Source organism: Rosa rugosa, chromosome 2, assembly GCF_958449725.1.
Source record: "Rosa rugosa chromosome 2, drRosRugo1.1, whole genome shotgun sequence".
Classification (NCBI taxonomy): domain Eukaryota; kingdom Viridiplantae; phylum Streptophyta; class Magnoliopsida; order Rosales; family Rosaceae; genus Rosa; species Rosa rugosa.
Window position 1 is genome coordinate 40,596,128 of NC_084821.1, and position 21,969 is coordinate 40,618,096.

Consider the following 21,969-nt stretch of genomic DNA (forward strand, 5'->3'; position numbering starts at 1 on the left):
TCCGGCTATGGTGAGCGACAACGACTGGGAGATGACGGACTGCGACTGATGACATGGATTTCTTCCGAATCTGTTGTTGAAGACTTGGAACTAGATTTACCATGGAAGAGTTAAACTATATTTACGAATGTTGAACTAGATTACCTGGATACCCCTATCTTTAATGACCCATGAGCTGGGCGTATTCCAGAACTCTTCATAGAAACATCAGAAGATAGAGTCTGGATATCATGCCTTGACAAGCGAAGAAAAGGCCTTGTAGTCTACTAAGGAGAGAGTGCATTCAAACAATAAAGGCAGAGTGAAACGTTTTTTTACTGAACCCAACACTTTTTCAGTCTTCGTCTACCAAACGGCGCGTGTATATCACGTCCTGTTAAACCCCCATGTGGATAACCACCATGGATGGTCAGCAGACACTCTCCCCATTCCATCCTCTTTTGATAATTTCACTGATCTTGGATTGTTAGATATCTCTTACGGGGAATTGCCTAATGTGACCTCACTTGGAACATTTAAACCTTTCAAAAAAATAAACTTGTCTGATCCATACTGCGTGGAGAGCATTAATGAGGAGGCACATCCATCTTCCTTTCAACAAAAAGATGATTTTGAGCAACTGAAGATATCTTATTGGAAGTAGTTTTGATGGGTCTTGGATATGGTAACAGGATTGTCTATGGGATATCTAGCATTCTCAAACTGAAAACTTGATCAAAATGTGAAAGTTTTCCGATGATAATTACGATAGAAATTGGAGAAATGACCAAAATTGAGTTCTTTCAAGTGTTCCTAAAATAGGAATTAGTAGTGGGTTCTGAAGTCATCTAACATGTGGCCCCCCATTCAGCTATATATCGCTTGTTTATTGTAATTGATGTTGTCCCATCCTGGTTAGCCTTGTTTCCAGGTATGAAGCTATTGTATCTCCTGTCTAAACTAATAAATAAAATGGCCAGGTAATAACTTCCCCAGGAAAAAGAAAAAAAAGTAATCTAAACCTTTCTCTGCTCGTGAATCTAATGCATTGTATACAGCATCATATTGAAGAAACAAAATGCCTAACAGGACAGAGAGTAAGCATTTTCAGTGAAAATTAAGGGAAGAATATGAAGCAGAGCAACAATTAATGTTAGTTTTGATGCATTCATCAGGTAATAGTACAGAACTATCAGTTATTAATTAAGAACATGGGACCAGAATAATTCAATAAATAAATGACGAGTTAGAGAAAACCTGTTGCACATACTTGACCTAGAATAAGGTCATGCCCATCATCCAAAGTTTTTCAATGTTGAGCAAATTACCAAACCAAATGGTTCAAGCCTTAGAATATGCATGGTTAGAACTTAGGACCGATTAGAAAATGACAGAGAGGTTGAGGAATCTGAATAGGAGTTGGAGTCGCAATCGCCGATTCACTCTACAAAACCCCAGCGAGTACAACTTTCGTTGTCTTTATCATATGATATATAATTTATACTTGTCGATAAAACTAATAAACAAGTTAGATCACATTAGTTTTTGTGCAATCAATATAATTGAAATTGGAAATTGAAAAACTGAGACAACCCATGTATTTATAGTGTGTTAACAAATAATGTGTAAAAAAAATTAGGATTTGGGGTTTAGGGTTTATGGTTTATAATATTGTGTAATAAAAGGACGCTAGCTACAAGTCTGTAAAAACTTTTGGAGATTTTTTTGGACACCCGTGCTATGGTCCCCAGAAATTTTGGGAAAAAAAAAAAAAAAAATCTGTAGTACTGCTAGCCAGCTAGTTTTGAAAGAACCAAGCCTTTCGATCAGTCTTAAGCTCCCATCATCTTCCTAAACACGGTCACAAATTCAATGACTTTCTCTGCCTCTGGAATGACCTTGGCTACACTCTCCTTCTGCGAGCTCCTCTTGATCCAAGCTGAGAATCCGGGGCAATGATCTTCAAGCCTAGAAGTTTCGAGGCTTCCAACCCGGCGACCCGAGAATGTGACCCGAACGTATATTCGCCGTCCGGTCACCGCACGACGTCGCACTGGTTCCATTTTTTTCGTCTTGCCGTCGTCGGCATTCCAATGGTTTGGTTTAATCGTTAGTCGACCGATTAACCTAGTTGCTCCGACGGTTTCTGGGTAAATTCTGGCGGCTCCGGCGACGGATTAACCTGCATGTGGTATGAAAATCAATCACCTCGTTAAGTTCTACACGGTAGTGTATTTATTTTTTGAATTCGATCATGTGATGATTAATTGTGTTTTTGGTTGGTTTCGGACGCCGTCGCCGTCGCCGGGAGGCGGCGGCTGTTTTGGCTTCTCTGAATCTTCATTGACCTCCAAAAGTATAATCTGAGGTTTGGCCGAGCATTGATCGACGTTTATTGCTCTCTCTCTCCCTTCTGTTGCTCTCTCTCTTTGCCTGTTCCAAATTCAATTTGCAGGTCAAATATTGAATAGGGAATTGAATTTGGTGTCAAAATTCAAGATCAGAGTGATCGAGTCGGTCAAATCCCGGCTAAATTCTGCAGCTAACGGTGAAAATGACTTTGGAAGAATGGATGATGTTTCCTTTGTAGTTTGTAGCCTACCAGGGCGAGAGAATGACTCTAACAGGACAGAGTGAAACGTTTTTTTACTGAGCCTAACTATCATTTTTGGTGATCTGCCAAACGGCGCGTGTGAATCACGTCCTGTTAAATCCCATATGGATAACCACCCCAGGTGGTTAGCAGACACTCTCACCAAACGGCGCGTGTGAATCACGTCCTAGTCGTGCCTTAACTGCAGGCACTTGTCTGTTTTTGTCTGGAACATCTTACACCATCTGGTATGTAATTTTCAAATGTATTAAGTAGTATGATTTATTTTGCAAATTCAATGTCAGTCTGGAATCTTCTTAGAGAATTCCGCATTCGGAAGGTTCACATGGCTGTGGTTCTCAATGAATATGGTGGAACTGTAGGGGTATGTTACGTCGTCATTTTAGTTTAGTATATCCAATGTTGCTGTTAAAACTTCAACAAGTTACGCAACCTGCCTCCTAAGTTGTTTTGTGGTGAAACAGATAATTACCCTAGAAGATGTGGTGGAGGAAATTGTTGGTGAAATATTTGATGAAAATGATTCCAAGGTATGGTCTTTTGTCTACCTCTTTCTGATATGTCGTTGACAATAGAAGCGGCAAAGGGCACAACCATAGACACAACTAATTTACAAAACAATTAGATATAAACAATTAAACAATTCTTTTTGGTCCCAGAAATGAGCCTTCTTTTTTATGAGTAAGGTAAATGAGCCTTCACTCCATACACACAAAACTATGCTTTATTGCTTTGGGGGTTGTATTAAGGATCTTATTATAAGGATTTAATTAGGACTTCACTCTGACAGAATCAGCTGTTGTACTTCTGACTGGTTGATAACTTACTATTTTCGCATTTACTTATTGAAATTTTTGATTCTGGAACAGGAGGAGATTCAGAAAAAACTGGCTACATCGTAATGCGTGCAGAGGGAGTATTTGATGTGGATGCAAACACATCTATAGACCAGCTCTCTGAAGATCTAAATGTGAAAATGCCCGAGGTATTTATCCTTTTCAGTTCTAAATCCTGAGTATTGGTCTTGAAATCTATATATAGGTATACCATTTCTATTTTCTCCCGACTTTTTTATTATCTTTAGCAATTTCATAGTTAATAATTCCATTTGTGGCATTTGTTCGCCTGCTTATTTTGGCTTTGAACATTAGTTTCTAGTTCTACTCTATTCATAATGGATAATGCTAAAGAGACTACATTTTAACTGATGTTAAGGTGTATCTAGCTTGTGCATTCTTATTGCAATAATATTGTATTGGAACAAAATACAACTAAAACATCAGATAAAGTTTTGTTGTTTTTTACTGTTTAGAAGTAGAACTATATTAGAACTTAGAAAGCACCGAGGAGGCACAGTGCATTGTTACATTGTCAAGGCTTCCTTGGTCCAGTAGTTCCTCGATAATTCATTGTCACTGAGCTCAAGGCCCATATATTCGATGTCTTTGAAGGCTCTCTGGTTTTCTTAATTTTGAATTAGAGACGCATGCACAAACAACTGTTTACACGCTTCTAGAAAGAGATGAGAACCTTGTGTTTGATAGGTACCTTTTAGATAAAATCAAAACATTTAATGCGAGAATTTACTTCATTACTTTCTTCTTATGTTTGGAGAGAATGTAAAAGAGTCGTGGGTAAAGTTGCAAAACAAGAGACACTTTTTATTGTATGAGGGAATGTGAACTTGACTATGTGGTTAATCTAATGTAAATAGGGCAATACGTGTGCCTAATTTGGCTGTGCAAGAGGATGCTTTCTCACCCTCTTGTACGTGCCGATCCAATTCAATAAATTGCTGTGAAACGAAAATAGGACAAAAATCAAAATGTTGGAAACTTGGAATAGATGACAGGTTCAACTCTTTTCCGACTAGACTAACACGAGTAAAAAAACAGAAAGCAAAGAGCAAACAAAAACACAAGGGTTGGGTTAGCACTAGCAAACAATCAAGTTGAATACAAGTTGCCGCTACCAAACCCCCCGTCTTCACCAGCAACAAACAAAAACCCACGCTCAATTTGCTCACTCCGCCAACTCCAACAGCCAAACATGTTACAACAATCCTAACATGTATCCCACACCCACTTCTCTATCTCTCCACCCTTTCCCTTCAACTATGACCCTCTTCTTCCCATTCTCTTCATCTTCAATTCCTCCCACAACCTTAGCCTCCCATCCCATCCACACTTGAGCATCCAATTCTGATATTCCAAAAAAAAAAAAAAAAATCATTCATTTGATTCTTTGGCTTTGATTAGTTCTTGGGAGCTGAACTCTGCGTTCTGGGTCTTGTTCAAATTCTGGTTTTGGGTGCTATGGCGCTTGAGTCTTCAATTCTAAGCCCGCCCAGATTCATTTCTGGTTTGAAATCATTGAGTTTCTTATATTACCATAAGCAGAAGAATTTCCCCACCAAGGTTTTCGTGCAAAATAATCGATACCCATTTTGATTGGTGTCGAATTGCATTGACACTAGCGATTTTGGGAGGTTTTTAGGTCCAAGATGCGAGGGAGTTGACTTGTTTGCGAATAGAGCTCGTTTGAGAGCTGTAGGTAAAGATAGTGAGAGTTCTAGTGGTACAAATGCTGTTTTGGGTTCGAGTATTGATTTTGTTAGGGTAATGGTGAAGTGCGGAGTTGTTTTAGCAGCTATGGTTTGTGGGGTTTTGGTGTATGGGTCTAGGAGACCTTTTGCTGTGAGGGGTGTGGTCAATGCAAGCTATGGGGTTGTTGACAAGTGCATGTTAATGTTCAGAAATGCTTGGCCGAAGACGCTGCTGGTTCTTCAGGTTTTTAAAGAGCATGGTTTGATTTTGGCGGCGCTTTTGGGTCTCTCGGCTTTTTTCTCAATGGCAGAGACTTCGATTACCACGCTATGGCCTTGGAAGGTATGAAGTTCATGTGTTTTCGCCTTCTGGGTTTGAAGTGTATCCATTAGTTAGTGAATGATAGACTGCACTAGAATCTTGGAAGGGCGCGAATTATCTAAACCATTAAATTTTGAAAGAATGTGAGTAACTAACCTATTAGAATCTTGCAGAACTGTAATTCTAATAGGTTAGTTACTCACATTCTTTCAAAATTTAATGGTTTAGATAATTCGCGCCCTTCCAAGATTCTAGTGCCACTGGTGGTACTGAACCTGAGATTATCCCGGACAATTTGACAAAAACATCACCTGTCCCTATTGTGAAACTATGGACCAGCTTCCAAGAGAAGAAGAAGAATTTGACTAAGGCCACCACTGGCAAAGTTGGCTTAGCTCCTGGCCCCATTGATGCTGGATTTGGCGCGTCTACTTCTGGAACGCTGAAAGCTACTAATCGAATCCCAATGAAAGATGTCTCCAATGTTGAGAGTAGCAGTGGTTCCAAATCTACTATGCAATACCAAAGGAAGTCTAAAGGTACTATTTCTTCTGTTACTAAACAACAACCTAATGTTTTCAAAAAGCTCTCCTTTGAAAATGTTGAGAATGTGTTTGGTAATGGAATTGCTGCAATTTTTGGTCATTGTCCCCCTGAGGAGAGTAACCTGCATGTTAGGACTGATCTTGATATGAGCCAAGCTTCTGATTGCTTTGCGGAGAAGACCTTTGCTGACAATAGCAAATTGACCATTGATGATGACCAGCCTTCCCAAGTGGGGGAAGGTATGGTTGATGCCTAGTTTGGGAAGTCTCCCTCCTCCCCTCTACCTTTTTTATGGATCACATCCTATTCTGGAATGCTCGTGGAGCTGGGAGTGAGAAGTTTAGGTCCTCAATTCAGGACCTTGTTAAAATGCACAATGTTGACTTACTAATTGTTTGTGAGCCTCGTATCCAATTCAAGGGAGCCAAGAAGTGTCTTCTTTCTCTTGGTTTTACTGATTTCAAAGTAATGGAAGCTAATGGGTTTTCTGGTGGGCTTTGGCTTCTTTGGAATAAAAACAAATTCAATGTTGATTTTTTGGACTCGAACTTTCAGTCCATATCTGTGAAGATCTCCTGGGGTGGCTCTCAGAGTTGGTTACTTTCTGGGATTTATGCTAGTCCCTGTAATACCTCTAGAAGTGGCCTATGGAGTTATCTGGATAATTTATACAAGACTATCAATCTACCTTGGATGCTTGTGGGAGACTTTAATGAACTGCTTTCCTTCTCTGATAAGATTGGTGGCTCCAAGCACTATAGGTTTGGGGGCATGCAAGATTGGGTCTGTAGGAATGGTCTGGTTGACATGGGTTACCAAGGTGCTGACTTCACATGGACAAACAATGCAGTGAAGGAGAGACTTGATAGATGCTTCTGCAACAGTGATTGGAGAATCCTTTTTGCTGATGCTTGTGTTGTTCATCTAGCTAGAATGAAGTCTGATCACTGCCCTATACTGGTCAAATTGTGCCCTGATGCTAGACGTGTAAGGAAAAACCCCCCTTTTAGATTCCAAGCTATGTGGATGCAACACGACAGCTATGATGAGATGGTTGCTAGAACATGGAACTCGTGCTCTGGTGATCTTATCAACAAGACCACTACTCTGGCTAATTCTCTTAATGATTGGAATAGGGAGGTGTTTGGCAATATATTCAAACAGAAGAGGACTCTTTTAGCTAGAATATGTGGTATCCAAAGGAGTTTGGGTAGAAAGGACAACCCCTTTCTGCAAGATCTGGAGAAAGAGCTGATTACCAAATATGAAAAGATTAGAGATGCTGAGGCTCTCTTTTGGAAGCAAAAATCAAGGGATAAATGGTTAAGTGAGGGTGACAGAAATACAAAATTTTTCCATCTAACTACTGTGGTGAGAAGAAGAAGAAACAAGATTGATGGTCTCTTTGATTTTAATGGTGTTTGGACAGATGATCCAGCTGCCATGAAGCAAATAGCTGTGGAGTTTTTCTCGAATCTCTTCTCTGCTGAAATTAGACAGGATCTTAGATTTCATATTCCTATTCTTTTCCCTGAAACTCATAATAATGATTTATTGTTGATGGGCAGGCCTATCTTGGATTCTGAGGTGTATAATGCTCTTTTCAGAATTGGCAGGCTCAAAGCTCCTGGAGCTGATGGGTTTCCGGCACTCTTCTACCAGCAGCATTGGCATCTTTGCTCCAATGAGATTATTAAGGTTGTGACTGATGCTTTTCAAACTGGTACAATTCCTCCTGGTCTCAATCATACTCTCATTACTTTGGTGCCGAAAGTGTCAGCTCCTCAACATATGCATTTATTTAGGCCTATTAGCCTCTGTTGCACTGTCTACAAGATAATTTCTAAAATTGTTGTTGATAGAATTAGACCTTTGCTTGGGAAATGGATTAGTCCGAATCAAGTGAGCTTTGTCCCTGATAGGCATATTTCTGATAACATCATGATCGCTCAGGAAATTTTGCACAAGTGTAAAAACTCTAAGGGTGCTAAAGGGTTTATGGCTTGGAAAGTTGATCTTTCCAAAGCTTATGATAAACTTAGTTGGAGCTTTATTGAGCAGGTTCTGTATGAAGTTAGAATCCCGGATAACCTTGTCAAGCTTATTATGAGTTGTGTTACAACTGCTAGCTATCAGATCATTGTCAATGGTGAGCTCTCGGATACTTTTATTGGTGGGAGAGGGATCAGACAAGGTGACCCTCTCTCACCCTACTTGTTTGTGCTCTGCATGGAGAAATTGTCCCATCTTATTAGATCTGCTGTTGAAGTCAACCTATGGAAACCTATCCAATCCTCTCAGTCTGGACCCTATGTGTCGCACCTTTTCTTTGCGGATGACCTAATTCTCTTCTCTGAAGCAAGTACTAAACAAGCCAAAGTGTTGAAGAGATGCATGGACCTTTTCTGTGGCTTATCTGGCCAATCAGTCAATTTTGAGAAATCTATGGTTTATTGTTCTCCTAACATTGATAATGCAGCTGCTTCTGCTATTAGTAAAATCTGTGGCTCTCCCCTAACTGATGACCTCGGGGTGTACCTTGGCATGCCTTTGATTCATGCAAGGATTAATAAAAACACCTATACTGGTATTGTTGATAAGGTCCAGTCTAGATTGGCTAGTTGGAAGAGTACGACCTTGAATATGGCTGGTCGATTAACTCTCATTCAGTCTGTTAACTCTTCAATTCCTGTTTATGCTATGCAAACTGCAAAGCTCCCTGTTCATACCTGTGACAAATTGGATAAGCTTAATAGGGATTTCCTTTGGGGAGACACTGAGCAGAAAAGGAAGATTCATCTCACAAACTGGGACATGGTGTGTAGGCCTAAGTGCTTTGGTGGGTTGGGAATAAAGAAGACAGCTGATATGAATAAGGCCATGCTTGCAAAAGCCAGCTGGAGAATTGTGCAGGATGATCAAGGTTTATGGAGCAAAGTCTATAAGAAAAAATATCTTCACTCTGCCTCCCTATTGCAGAACAATTATAAAAAGCCCTTGAATTGCTCTAGCACTTGGTCTAGTATAGTTTATGGTGCTGATCTCCTGCGAAAAGGTCTGAGTTGGAGAATTGGTGATGGGGCTGAGGCAAAATTCTGGACAGACAAGTGGTCCCCATGTGGCATGCTTAAAAACCATGCTTTAAATCTTGATAGCATTGACTTAAACTCTACTGTCCAAACTTTTTGGATTGATAGGAATTGGAACTTGCCTATGTTACAAGCTAACCTTCCTGATGAGATTATTGACAAAATTATTGCTATCCCTATAGCTGGCTCCGAGTCTCCTGACCAAATTATCTGGGGTGGTACCTCATCAGGGATCTTCTCTGTTAAATCTGCTTATAGGATACTTTGTGATGAACAGGGATGCCAAAGTTATGGTTGGTTGAGGAACTGGTCCCTTCCTATTCCTCCTAAGCTCAAAATATTTCTCTGGTCTTTTGTCTCAAGCAAGCTGCTAACAAATGAACAGCGTTTTAAACGTAAGCTCACATCCAATCCTTCCTGCCAGTTCTGCATAAACACCAAGGAAACTATGTTACATCTCTTTCGAGACTGTCCCAAGGCTATGCAGGTTTGGCATTCCTTTGCTATCCCTGCCAACATGCTAAATACTTTCAATTTAAATTGGGAAGACTGGATTTTTGCCAACCTGTTGCAAAAAGGCTATCACATGAATAACTTGAACTGGAATATTTTCTTCATCTTCTGCTGTTGGTTTATTTGGAAATGGAGGTGCAAGAGTGTTTTTGATGTGGAGTTCCGTTTTCCCTATAATCCCTCTGAAGTTATCTTTAACTATGCTACTGATTGGGTTAAGGCTAATTCTAAGCCTAATACTCATTTGATTAGAAATGCTGATATGCTTCCTTGGCTTAGACCTGCTACTGGAAACCACAAACTTAATGTTGATGGATCCAGAGTCAGCAATGGTGCTATTGGAGCAGGTGGAGTTATAAGAGATGACACTGGGGCTTGGTGTGGTGGCTTTATGATTAATGTTGGTGCAGGTGAGGTCCTTCAAGCTGAGTCCTGGGGCCTCTATCATGGTCTGCAACTAGCGTTGAGCCTAAAGGTTACTAAATTGGAAGTTGAATCTGACTCCTCTGTGCTCATCAATCTTATGCATAATGACAATATTAATCTCCATCCCTTGGGAACGTTGATCATGAACTGTAGACAACTGATGCATGAGTTTGAGTTCATCCAGATTAAGCACATCAAGCGTGAGCGCAACATGGTTGCTGATCTCCTAGCTAAGAACAGTATCTTGCATGCTAAAGGAATCTGCATCCTGCAGGACCCCCCTGCTTTGATCACTGAATGCCTTTTGGATGATATAATTGGGGTTCCCAGAGCTAGAGGCTTTAAGGCCAGGGGTGCTGGCTAGTTCCTTTTCTTTGTTTTGTCTGGGCTGTTGGCCCCATATGTACCAAAAAAAAAAAAAAAAAAAAAAAAAAAAAAAAAACTAACCTATTAGAATCTTCAATTAGCACATTATGCCTCGGAATGTATGAGCTTTATAGGTTTTGGGCTTTTGGCCTTCTGGGTTCCTATATCTAAATAATGTGTTGTCTTTGAAATGTATCATTATCCAGTGAATTTACACACATTAGAATCTTCATAAGCAGGGCAATGATCCAAACCATTGATTTGAAAGAATGTGAGTGATCTAACCTGGTAGAATCTTGAACGAAGATTACTTAATTGATATTTATTTGTGTCAGGTGCGTGAGTTGGCTGAGAAAGAGCCTGAAAATGGTGTCTTCGGATTGCTTCGCAATGATGTGACTTGGTTCTTGGCAACCATACTTATTGGCACAACGTACTTTCCTTCTCATATTTGTTGGTATTTGTTTTTCCTTTCTTTTGTCATGAAGTTGAACATAACTTCTTATTGTAAAATTTACTTGTGTACTCAGTGTTGTCAATATTGGAGCATCTGCTTTAGTTACAGAGGCTGCAACAGCGATATTTGGTGAAGCTGGTGTTAGTGCAGCAACTGGAGTAAGGACTGTATGTCTCATTTCCCTGCTTGATATGATACATAGTTGGATGTTCTAAAGTTTGTTTGTGATAAACTGGGTACTGGTCAGTTTAAGTTTTAGTGGTCCTTATATCATAGATATTTTGTATGATCAAGCTTCTAATGTTGAAAATGCCAATAACTTGTACTCTATCCTATATCAGTAATCTCGTAAAACACAACACTAAAATATATTTGGTATCTGGAGCGGACACCGAAGTGATGTTCTTTCATTTTTGACTGAGTAGGGTATTTTCTATATGCAGTCTCAACAAAGAGATTGATCAAATTCGCTGGACCTCTTATCAAGTGTCAGATGTTAGTGTTATATACATTGGGTGTTGAGACTGAAATTTTGTTAAAATGCAAAATCAGTGTTCTGTTTTGTCCTCTCCTCACTTGTTAGGGAAGGCCATGACATATGAGGAAATACTATTTGTATGGAACTGATATCTAATATTGGTCCTCCCTTTAATGATGCAAGGTTCTTATTTTGCTCGTCACCAAAATAACTCCCAAAGTGTTGCTGTTCACAATCCCACAGAAGTTGCTAGGTTTTTGGTAAGTTAGATTCTTTCTCACTTTAACTAAGTTCCACATGTGATACTAGTTAGACGTCCCTGCCTTTTGGTATAGTGGTGCAATCTGTGTGCTTAACTTATGTTACTCCTGCCTGCCTTTCTTTAATAGTGAAAGAAACCTTGAGGCTACATCCAGTGGCACCATTGTTGCTTCCCCATGCATCTACTGAAGATTGCACTGTTAATGGCTTCCACATACCCGAAAAATCGCGCGTTATCATAAACGTGTGGGCAATCGGGAGAGACAAGCATGCTTGGACCAATGCAGACGAGTTCATACCCGAAAGGTTTGCAGGGAGTAATATAGACCTGAGGGGAAACCACTTTCAGCTTATCCCATTTGGGTCAGGTCGCAGACGTTGCCCTGGAATTGAATTAGGGCTAGTTGTGGTCAAGCTAGTATTGGCACAACTTCTGCATTGTTTCGATTGGGAACTTCCAGATGGTTTGTTACCGAGTTGGACTTGACGGAGGAGTTTGGTCTACACTGTTCCACGAGCCAAGCATCTGCTGGCTGTTCCTTCTTATCGCCTACACAATAAGAACGTATCATTGATCATCATAATCATATCAGAATGTTTATGTACTGTTTAACTTCATGTTTCAATAGTTTTTGGACAATTACAGGTTTGATGTTTACCATAGCTAATATAACTTGTAGGTGGACATAAGCCTGTGATGGTCAGATTAATAGGTCTTACCAACTACCAAAAGCAAAATCTTTGGTACAGTACGTTATTTTCAGTATTTGCCCAACTTTAATTACAAAATTCCATATTATAATAAATAATGTATTCAAACATGCATCAGTTAGCAAAGAGTGCACGACTAGCTACTATATTTACTTTAACAAAGTGGTGAGTTCAGTGACATAACGGAAAATTAAGTCTAGTGTGGAGATGCATTATAACGAACAGCGTAGCTTTCCTACTATGTTGTCGCACAAGAATATACATGAAGGCACTTCATTTCATCTTGTCAATAGGAGGTTGTGTCCACTAGAAAGAATGAAACCCATACTCTTCGATAGCTTCTTTAACTACTAAGAAAAATTACTATCAAGATATACTCATATGCTATATATATTCTGTTATTAGAAAACCAATGCAAATTTATTTATTTTCTTTGAAAAGAAGGTTTTTGTTTTTTATTTAATAGAGGATTAGGCGATATTATTCTCTTGTTAGTGGTCTTCGCGCAAGGCGCCAACTTTCTGTAATAGAAAGAGGACCACTACCCGGAATCTCATCACCCGTCCCTCCATTCTTTTATTTGTTGAAACTCAAAAGTCTCCATTCTTTTATTTGTTGAAACTCAAAAGTAGAAAGATAAAATACAAGTCGGGAGAGGGGGACATCGACCAAAACCCCTCCCTATAAAGTGAAACAAAAAGCAAGTCTAAAATAAGAAAAAATAATAAAAGAAACAAACATAGCAGCAGGGGCTAGAATATGATATGTGGGCGGACTTGTTGAACTGTATTCATTAGAAGTTTAGAACGCCTTTGGAGTAAGTAGTAACCAAGGAAAAGACCATCACCACTTTCTAGTTCCAACACTAGTCTTCTTGGCCCTTTTCGCCATTCTGCTCCTTATTTTTCTTCCCATGACCCTTACCCCCCGATCAACTTTCGCAATGGAAAGAACAATATATCCCACAGACAATCCAATTACCATTCCACATCCATAACCCATCCATACTATTTTCCAATCAAATACATTCATATCACCATCTTGCTGATCAAACGTTGGTGGTTGAGGTGCTTCGTCGTTGATACATGTTTTAGACAGTGGAGATCCACACAACCCCAAATTTCCACTGTATGAATCATTTTCAAACGTTTCAAACTGCTTGCCACGAGGTATTGGTCCAACCAACTGGTTTCCTGATAGGTTTAACTTAGCAAGCCACGTCAAATCGGCTAGCTGCCTTGGTATCTCACCGGAAAGCACGTTTGAGGAGATGTCCAGCCATTCGAGACTGGTCAAGTTAACGAAGGCGGATGGAATTGAACCGTTAAGCTTGTTACTAGAGAAGTTAAGCCCCTTCAATGATTTAAGCTTGCCAATCACCCCCGGAATCTCTCCTGTGAAAACATTGTTTGAAAAATCAATGGTTGTGAACATGGTTTGTATTTTGACCAGCTCAAGATACAAGCCTTTCATTACCACTGTGACTGTGTCTTGGTAATAGGACTCTCCCATGTACTTCAGTTCATCATCTTGCACATTTTTCATAGCCACCAATTTCTGAAAGTACTTTGTTGGCAAAGGGCCACCAAACTGATTGTGGGAGAGGTCAATGATTCGCAGTTTTCTGAAGGGAAATCTTGTCTCTGGACTGCCAATTGGACCATACAGTCTGTTAGATCTCAAGATGAGAACCTGTAACTCGGGAAGAGACTCCAACCAATTCGGGAAAGTATCGTTTAGCTTGTTGTCTCCCAAGTCTAGAACTTCCATCTTTGTGCAATTGATTAGAGACTTTGGTAGTGTCCCTTCCAACTGATTTCCACGAAGGTTAAGATCCCTCAAGATGTTTCCCTTTGGGAATGTTGAAGGGATCTTGCCACGAAATTTATTCAAATGCAAATCCAAATCTGAGAGTTTTTGACTGAAATTCCCTATACATTGAGGAATCCTGCCACTCAAGCTATTCTTAGATAAATCAATTACTTGGACAGAAGTCAGGTTGCAAATGGTGGATGGCAATGCTCCAGTCAATTGATTGTTCGACATCAAAAAGACGCGTGTTGAAGGTGATGGAATAGGAACATTGCCTTGAATCTGGTTGTCGGAAAGATCTAGGGATGTTAATTGGGTTGAGGTTCTCAGGAAGTACGGAATCATGCCTTGAAGCTTGTTATTACTTAAATCAAGAAGCGACAAGGAAAGAGACTGGAAATCATTGATAGTACCAGTGAATTCGTTGTCGCTGAGCCACAAAAATTCCAAAGATGGCAAAGAATATACCCAAGATGGTATTGTTCCGCAAAGCGAGTTGTTATACAAAATGAGAAAGGTCAAACCCATAGGAATAGAACCACCAACAAGTTGTTTCTTTGAAGAATCATGTAAAGTTGAAGATGCTTTTGTGGAATTACCATGAATTTCTGGAAGTTCACCCACAAACATGTTGCTTGAAAGATCCAATACAGAGAGTTGCTCAAGGTTTAAAAGCGACGTCCATGGTATCTGGCCACCAAAACTATTACCAGAGAGATCCAAAGACATGAGTTGTGTGAGGTTACCAGACAATTCAAGATGCGAGCGCGATCCTGCGAAATTGCACCCCCGAAGAGACAAAGCCCTCAAAGATTTCAAACTGCTTGTCAAGAAATGCAGATCTATTGAGATGTTAGTTAAAGAGAGACCCAAGGAGTTCAGTGGACTACTCCAATTAGATTTGGGGGTATATCCTGTGAGATTAGTGTTTCCAATCAATTTAAGTTCTTCAAGGTTGGGTAGGTGGAAAACATTCTCTGGGAACTTACCACGCAAGTTACAAAATGAGAGCCAAAGCGAAGTCAAGGAAGAAGACAAATTCAGGAAGGAATCAGGTACAACTGAAGACATGTCGACAGAATTGAGAGAAAGCACTCTAAGGCTGGTGAGGTTCTGAGCAATTCCTTTCATGGTAAGCGTGTCTATTGTTGTTTCTTCATGGGGCCCATAAGAAACTAATCCGGAAGAGAGCTCAAGTGAAACTATTTTGGAAAGCTGGGAGATTTCGGAAGGGATTTTACCAGTGAAGTTGGAATAAGAGAGGCGGAGGTGTGTCATACTTACAAATCCACCAAACTTGGAAGAAATGGAAGAACCCATGAAATCATTGGAAGATAGGTCTAGCATCTTGAGATGGCCAAGAGAGAATAAGCTGCTGTTGGAGTGAAGTATTCCTTGAAGCCCACCAAAACTAAGGTTGAGGCCGCTCACGTGACCAGTGACCCTTTCACATGTGACACCGCTCCATCTGCAACAGTCTTCATCTTTTGCCCATGACTCTGTCTTGGGAGAAAAGAAGTCTGTCTCGGGAGAAAAATATTCCGAAGGACCATATATAGAGTGATTAACATGAAATGAGTTCTTGAACTGAAGTAAAGCAGAACTCTCATCAGAATTACACACATGCCTTGAAGAAGGAGGAGAGGAAGAGTTGGAAGATGATAATGAACAGTTCAATTGAGAAGTAAAGAGGAAGAAGAGGAGACAGAGCCATGAGAACCACCAAACCATCTTTTCTTTAGAGATTGAATGCACGTCTAATAATATTTCTGCGAGAAATTATGTACCAAGTAAACTTCTTTATATTGTGAAAAAATATATGCTGCGTAAATTCGTAATGCATAATTGCATAGTAATTTCTCACAAGAATACAAAATACCATTGTGTATCATGAGTGTTGTTGACTGCTTAGCAATTATGGTCTTTTTTTGTACAATGTTTTGTTTGACTAGATGAACCCTTCAGAATTTATGTGGGACGCATTTTTTTGAAAATTGTAACATTTGTACTCGGTTACAAATTATTCATTCTACATTATACTTTTCTAAATTATTTGTTCCTCAGATGTGTAACAAATACCCTATTTACAATGACAAGTTCTTCTTTTCTGAATGTAAATGTTGATTAATCTTTTTGTTGAACAAGTAATAGTAACAAAGCGAATAATATGGTTTTCACTGGAAAAAAAAATACAATACAGCAAATGATACAGTAACTGGACCACATTTACAAATTCAAAGAAATAAAGACAAAAGGGAGTTGACCCAAACTTAGCTAGGAAAGCAATGAAGCAATCAATGTCTAAAAATTTTAGCAAGCTAGAAGCCTCATAGTTTATAATACAGAGCTGATGTGCTAAGCATTTAACAGGAAGTTTATCATTTTGATCATCCTTCAAGACATCACTCTTCAAACCAAGAATAAACAAATTTTTTTTATTCCCAGCCTGCAATTTAACAGATTCCATAGTTCCATGAGAAGTCCTATAACCAGATTTCCCTTCCAAAAGATGCAAATCATGAACCTTTCCCACAATCAATTTTGTGGTCCTTTGCCAACAGTAGAGGTGGGCATTTTGTACCCAAAATGAAGGGGCTTAGATCTTGCATCGGTGAATCCAAACTTTTTCACAAACCACTACTAGAAAACGTGTCTATTGCACACAGATTTATTTTACCTGGAGTCTGGTACAGATGATTAACCGCGGCTCTTTGTACCATATGATCCTCTATTTAGCGTGAACTTCACGTGAATAGCCGTCAATAAAAGAAGGATAAAATGGAAATAAAAGATATTTGGACAGTTTTGCATAGAGACACCCGTCTATATGAAAATTGATTTGTTTCCCATGCAATTTCTTCCACTTTTTGTTATAAGTTATAACACACAGACTTCCGTGTGCGTAAGTTATACTTTCACTTTTTCTAGACCCACAGCACTACAATGCTTCTAATATATATATACTTATATAGTTAGTTTCTGGTCTGATAATTAATACTAGTTTTCTGCTCGTAAAATTTTTATAATTATTATATTGAGAAAAAAATATAAGCTATTTGAAAAAAAAAAAAAAAGTGGGAAGTTATCTGAAATTGTAGGTGATTATTGCAAACATAGGTAGTTAATTATCTGAAAATTATTTATTTTATGTTTTACATAATTTTTAATTTTGCCATTTACCATATTACCACTCAATTATTAAAAATTATCTATAATTAATATAGGGTCTAAAGATTTTATTGTCTTTTCACACCAACTTTGGCTAACAAAGCTCATTCTCTTAATAATAGTATAGATATAATGAAAACAAGGATGTGACTTTGGAATTGTCTAATTTTTTTTTAGTTTGTAATGCAACTCATTCTTTTCCCAGAGCTTTTGAAGACTTTGTATTTCTCACACCAGTACGGAATTTTTTTAGCTTACTGGCCTCAATGAAAATCTCATATATTCCGCACAATTATTATCTTCAAAAGTACTAAATCTCAAATGAAGGGGGGAGATATTTTCAAAAGCAAAAAGAAGCAATCAATTGCATACAGGGTATTTTCAAAACCCAGTCACACACAAATTAATAACTTATTATTAAAATGAATCAGATTGATGTGATGAAATGCAAAAGTTAGAGAAATAACTGGGATCCACCAATTTTTGTCACACAGACGAGTTTTATGGCAACAATATTCATCAATGTGCCGTGTATGATTTCACACGGATTTCCATGTTTCACACCCCATTACATACGGATTTGGCTCTGTATGCACTGAACCCTTTTTCTAACATGCATTTCCCATGCAATGTTTTGAGATGTCAGACCGCAAAGAAGACTAGCAAGCTCAAACAAGGGATATATGATCAACGTTTTTCATGACTGTCTTATGGGTCGCGTTCCATCTTCTTTTGATAATTTCACTAGTCTTGGATCGTTAGATATCTTTTCCGGGCAATTGCCTGATGTGACCTCACCTAGAACATTTAGTTCTTTTAAAAAATAAACTTGTCAGATCCATACTGCGTGGAAAGCATCAATGAGGAGGCACATCCATGTTCCTTTCAACAAAAAGATGATTTTGAGCAAGTGAATATATCTTATGAGAAGTAGTTTTGATGGGTTATGGATATGGTAACAGGATTGTCTATGGGATATTTAGCATTCTCAAACTGAAAATCTGATCAAAATGTTAAAGTTTTCCGATGATAACTACGATATATCTAAATTGGTGAACTGACCAACATTGAGTTCTTTCAAGTGTTCCCAGAAAAGGAATTAGTAGTGGCTCCCCATTCAGCTTTGTATCGCTTGTTTTTTGTAATTGATGTTGTCCCATCCTGTTAGCCTTGTTTCCAGGTTTGAAGGTATTGTATCTCCTGTCTAAGCTAATTATAAATAAAATGGCCAAGTAATAACTTCCCCAGGAAAAAAAAATAGTAATGTAAAACCTTTCTATGCTCATGAATCTAATACATTGTATACAGTATCATATTGAAGAAACAAAATGCCTAACAGGACAGAGAGTAAGCATTTTCGGTGAAAATTAAGGGAAGAATATGAAGCAAAGCAACAGTGTTAGTTTTGATGCATTCATCAGGTAATAGTACAGAGCTATTAGTTATCAATTAAGAACCTGGGACTAGAATAATTTAATAAATAAATGACGAATTAGAGAAAACTTGTTGCACACGCTTGACTTGGGATCAGGTCATGCCAATCATCCAAAGTTTTCCAATGTTGAGTAGATTACCAAACCAGATGGTTCAAGCCTTAGAATTTTGCATGGTTAGAACTTAGGATCGATCAGAAAAATGACAGAGAGGTTGAGAAATCTGAATAGGAGTTGGAGTCGCGATCGCCAGATTCACCCTACAAAACTCCGGTGAGTACAACTTTCGTTGTCTTTATGATATGCTATATAATTATTTGTTTATTTATTGTTTGGGTTTTTTTTTTCCTTTTTTTGAGTGAATATTGTCTGGGTTTTGAGATACATTCGGTATCATTTTGCAAAATAGTTTTCTTTTAAATGCAGAGAAGTAAAATGAGGTTGGTGTTTAAGGATATCTCTATTTGTGTTTGGCCCAAACTCTAGGTTACTTGACCTAGTGGTAATACGGTAAAATTAGAAGGATCCAGATTCCTATTCAATGTACGATTACTTTCCTTATACGATTGAGATTCTATGCATTGTAATCCTCTATATAAAGAGGCCCCTATTATCAATGAGAATACACAGCAAATTCCTCTCAATTTCAGTTTCTCTACAACACCTTATCAGCACGAAGCCCTAACCCTGAAACAAATAGCCAAACCCTGATTCAAGAAGCTAAAAACCTTGAATCCGAATACAAAACCTTGAAGCCTTTTCTTCCTCCACCCCACACCTTGAAGAACTCGATTCCAGAATTCCAGAACCGGCGGCGGCACCCCAAGAACCGGCCGGAATCTACCTGAACCGACCGCCGGAATTGACTGAACCGGCCCACAAGAAGAATCCGTCAATCTTCTGCCTGTTTTCGCATCCTTTCTGTCCACCGATCACCGCTACATTTTGTCAGAAGATGCCACGCCACTCCAGGATCCAGGAACCGGTGGAAATTTTCCGGGAACCGGCCGGCAAGACCCCGAACCCGCCAGAAGATCACCTGACGTTTCCTTGCCGGTCTGCATCTGCCAGATTTCCTCCAGTCAAGCCCAACCCAATCAAACTACAGCACAGCCCAGCGGATCCAGCCTTGCTTTCGGCCCAAAAAGCAATCAGACCCAGAGGCCCAGAAGACGGAAGCAGCCCAGAAGCTTGCCACGTCATCCCCACGTCAGCATCTGCGTCAGCACTGCCGCGTCAGCAACTGACCGCCACATCAGCAACCGGCCGCCACGTCAGCACCTCGGTCAACGACGGTCAACCTTTTTCTGGCCACTTTTCCGGCAGATTTCCGGCCAACTTTCCGGTGACTTTTCCGGCCACTTTCTGGCGACTTTTCCGACCACTTTTTCCGGCGGCTTATTTCGAGGTATTTTTTACTAAACGTTCTCGTTTTTTAGAGTTTTTAAATTCAATTTCTCTTCTTTTCTCGGGGACTTTCAACCTCCCTTTTTCTACCCCCTCTTTCTTCTTCATAGGGGAGACCAAAAGCCGAACTGTGGGGGTTCGTGCTCACTCCAAGCTTGGAGCTTGTAGAGTCCTCTAAACTTAAGAGTTTGTTGAGAAGAAAACGATCGACCACACACATCATTGTTTCGATCTAATCCAACCCCTCTTGGAATCGAATTTCTTGGAAGCGACTACGCTCGGAAATTCCTAATTTCTTGGAAGCGACTACGCTCAGAAATTTTATATGTTTTCGTGGTAGCCTTTCACGCTCCGAAACTAACCCTAATTTCTTGTTCTCTTTCAGGATGAGTAACCTGAACAAATTGGACTTTGCTCCATTGGGAACAACTGGCTCTGAATATCACAGGTGGGTTCGTGATGTCCGCCAGCATCTCAAGGCCGATGGAATCCTGGATACGATTCTCGAGCCTAGCCAGGACGTGCTAACTGTTGAGCAAGCTCAAGCTTTGGAAGCAAATAGAGCAACCTTAGAGGCAAATAAGGCGAAAGCCATCATCCTAACGACTCGTCATATGGATGATTCGCTCCAGTACGAGTGTGTGAATGAAGAAGACCCCAGAAGGCTGTGGGTCTCACTCGAAGAAAGATTTGGCAACGTCCGTGACTCCTTCCTTACTTCCTGACCTAGAAGTGAGATGGCATAGCCTCCGCTCCTATGATTTCAAGTCAGTTCTTGACTACAACTCGGAAGCACTTCGCATTAAATCCTTAATGGAATTCTGTGGTAAAGAGATCACAAATGCGATGTTGATTGAGAAGACTCTCTCTACCTTCCCCGTTTCTGCATTGATGGTTGCTAAGAACTATCGAATTGATGTTACTGCAGGACGGATCACAAGGTTTCATGAGCTCATTGGAGCTATGAATGTCACTGAAAAGTATGACAACATCCTTGTGAAGAACTATAATTCGAGATCCGTGGAAATAGAGCATATTCCGGAATCCAATTATAGTCGTGCCCCTAAGAGAAGGCGCCAAGAGCAAAACCCTAACATTAGGGATACTTCTGGACTTTCTGGTCCATATAATCGCTCTACTTGGGAAGGTAATCGCCAAAATAGGCGAACACGGAACCGAAGAGGTCAACGTGGAAAGAGAGAGGGAGGCAACGCCTCTGGCCATGTTGGTGGCTCCACCAACACTAAGAGCCATCTTAATGGCGCTTTCAAAGCGCCTCAATCAATGGAGTTTGAGCAAAGAGATGTATGTTCTCAATGTGGAGTGTCTGATCATTGGGCACACATTTGTAGAGCTCGTGAAGAACTTGTCACCGCCTACAAAGCATATTTGTGAAGCAAGAGAAGCTCACTATGTAGAACAAGAAGATCAAGAAGATGATCTAGAGTGAAGGGTTGAAGACTACGAATCTGGCTGGGATCAATAGATCGCCAATTCTGTTTAAGTCTTTATTTTCTAAGAGATGTAGGCAATTGCCATATTATTTTTGTAGTAGATGCCTATGGTTTAGTCTTTCTTCAAAGTAGGCGTACTCAATGTAAATGTGATGTCTAGGAAGGTTTTGAGATAAGTGGTAATTAAGCGAGTTTTGCTCCACCGACATCTCCCTACTCACCTGGTTACATTTGCGTTGGAATTACCGAAAGAAGTTAGACGACTACCATTGTTTTGCATTAGCTAAGCATTTGGATTAGATTCTCCTAATGGTTAAGAGACAATGATGTACTCCGTTGGCTTATGAATAAAATTTTGAGTTCTTTTCATTATGACTCCATTTTGATT

General features: G+C 39.6%; 2 protein-coding genes across 6 annotated transcripts in view; one reads left to right on the forward strand and one right to left on the reverse strand.

The window, feature by feature from the left end:
* The first annotated feature begins 1,768 nt into the window (after positions 1-1,768).
* On the forward strand, positions 1,769-12,427 carry LOC133733761 (putative DUF21 domain-containing protein At3g13070, chloroplastic). 5 transcript variants are annotated; one of them, XR_009857880.1, is made up of 9 exons: positions 1,769-2,170; positions 2,337-2,957; positions 3,058-3,123; positions 3,463-3,578; positions 5,349-5,481; positions 10,736-10,833; positions 10,960-11,024; positions 11,519-11,595; positions 11,725-12,427. XR_009857880.1 is itself a non-coding variant. In XM_062161400.1 (9 exons), the coding sequence occupies exons 5-9, from the start codon at positions 5,443-5,445 to the stop codon at positions 11,783-11,785; spliced, it is 369 nt and encodes a 122-aa protein (XP_062017384.1). In that variant the 5' UTR covers positions 1,769-2,170; positions 2,337-2,957; positions 3,058-3,123; positions 3,463-3,578; positions 5,349-5,442; the 3' UTR covers positions 11,786-12,427. The 5 variants fall into 5 exon arrangements, 3 of the variants coding, with proteins under 3 accessions (XP_062017384.1, XP_062017383.1, XP_062017385.1); XM_062161400.1 differs by having other exon boundaries at positions 10,931-11,024; XR_009857881.1 differs by lacking the exon at positions 5,349-5,481.
* Positions 12,428-12,896: 469 nt separating this feature from the next.
* Positions 12,897-21,969, reverse strand: part of LOC133733758 (receptor like protein 22-like) — a 40,434-nt gene continuing 31,361 nt past the window's right edge. Inside the window, exon 3 of the mRNA XM_062161394.1 lies at positions 12,897-14,356. Coding sequence (XP_062017378.1) covers positions 13,151-14,356 — 1,206 coding nt within the window. The 3' untranslated portion in view covers positions 12,897-13,150. The remainder of the gene's footprint in view (positions 14,357-21,969) is intronic.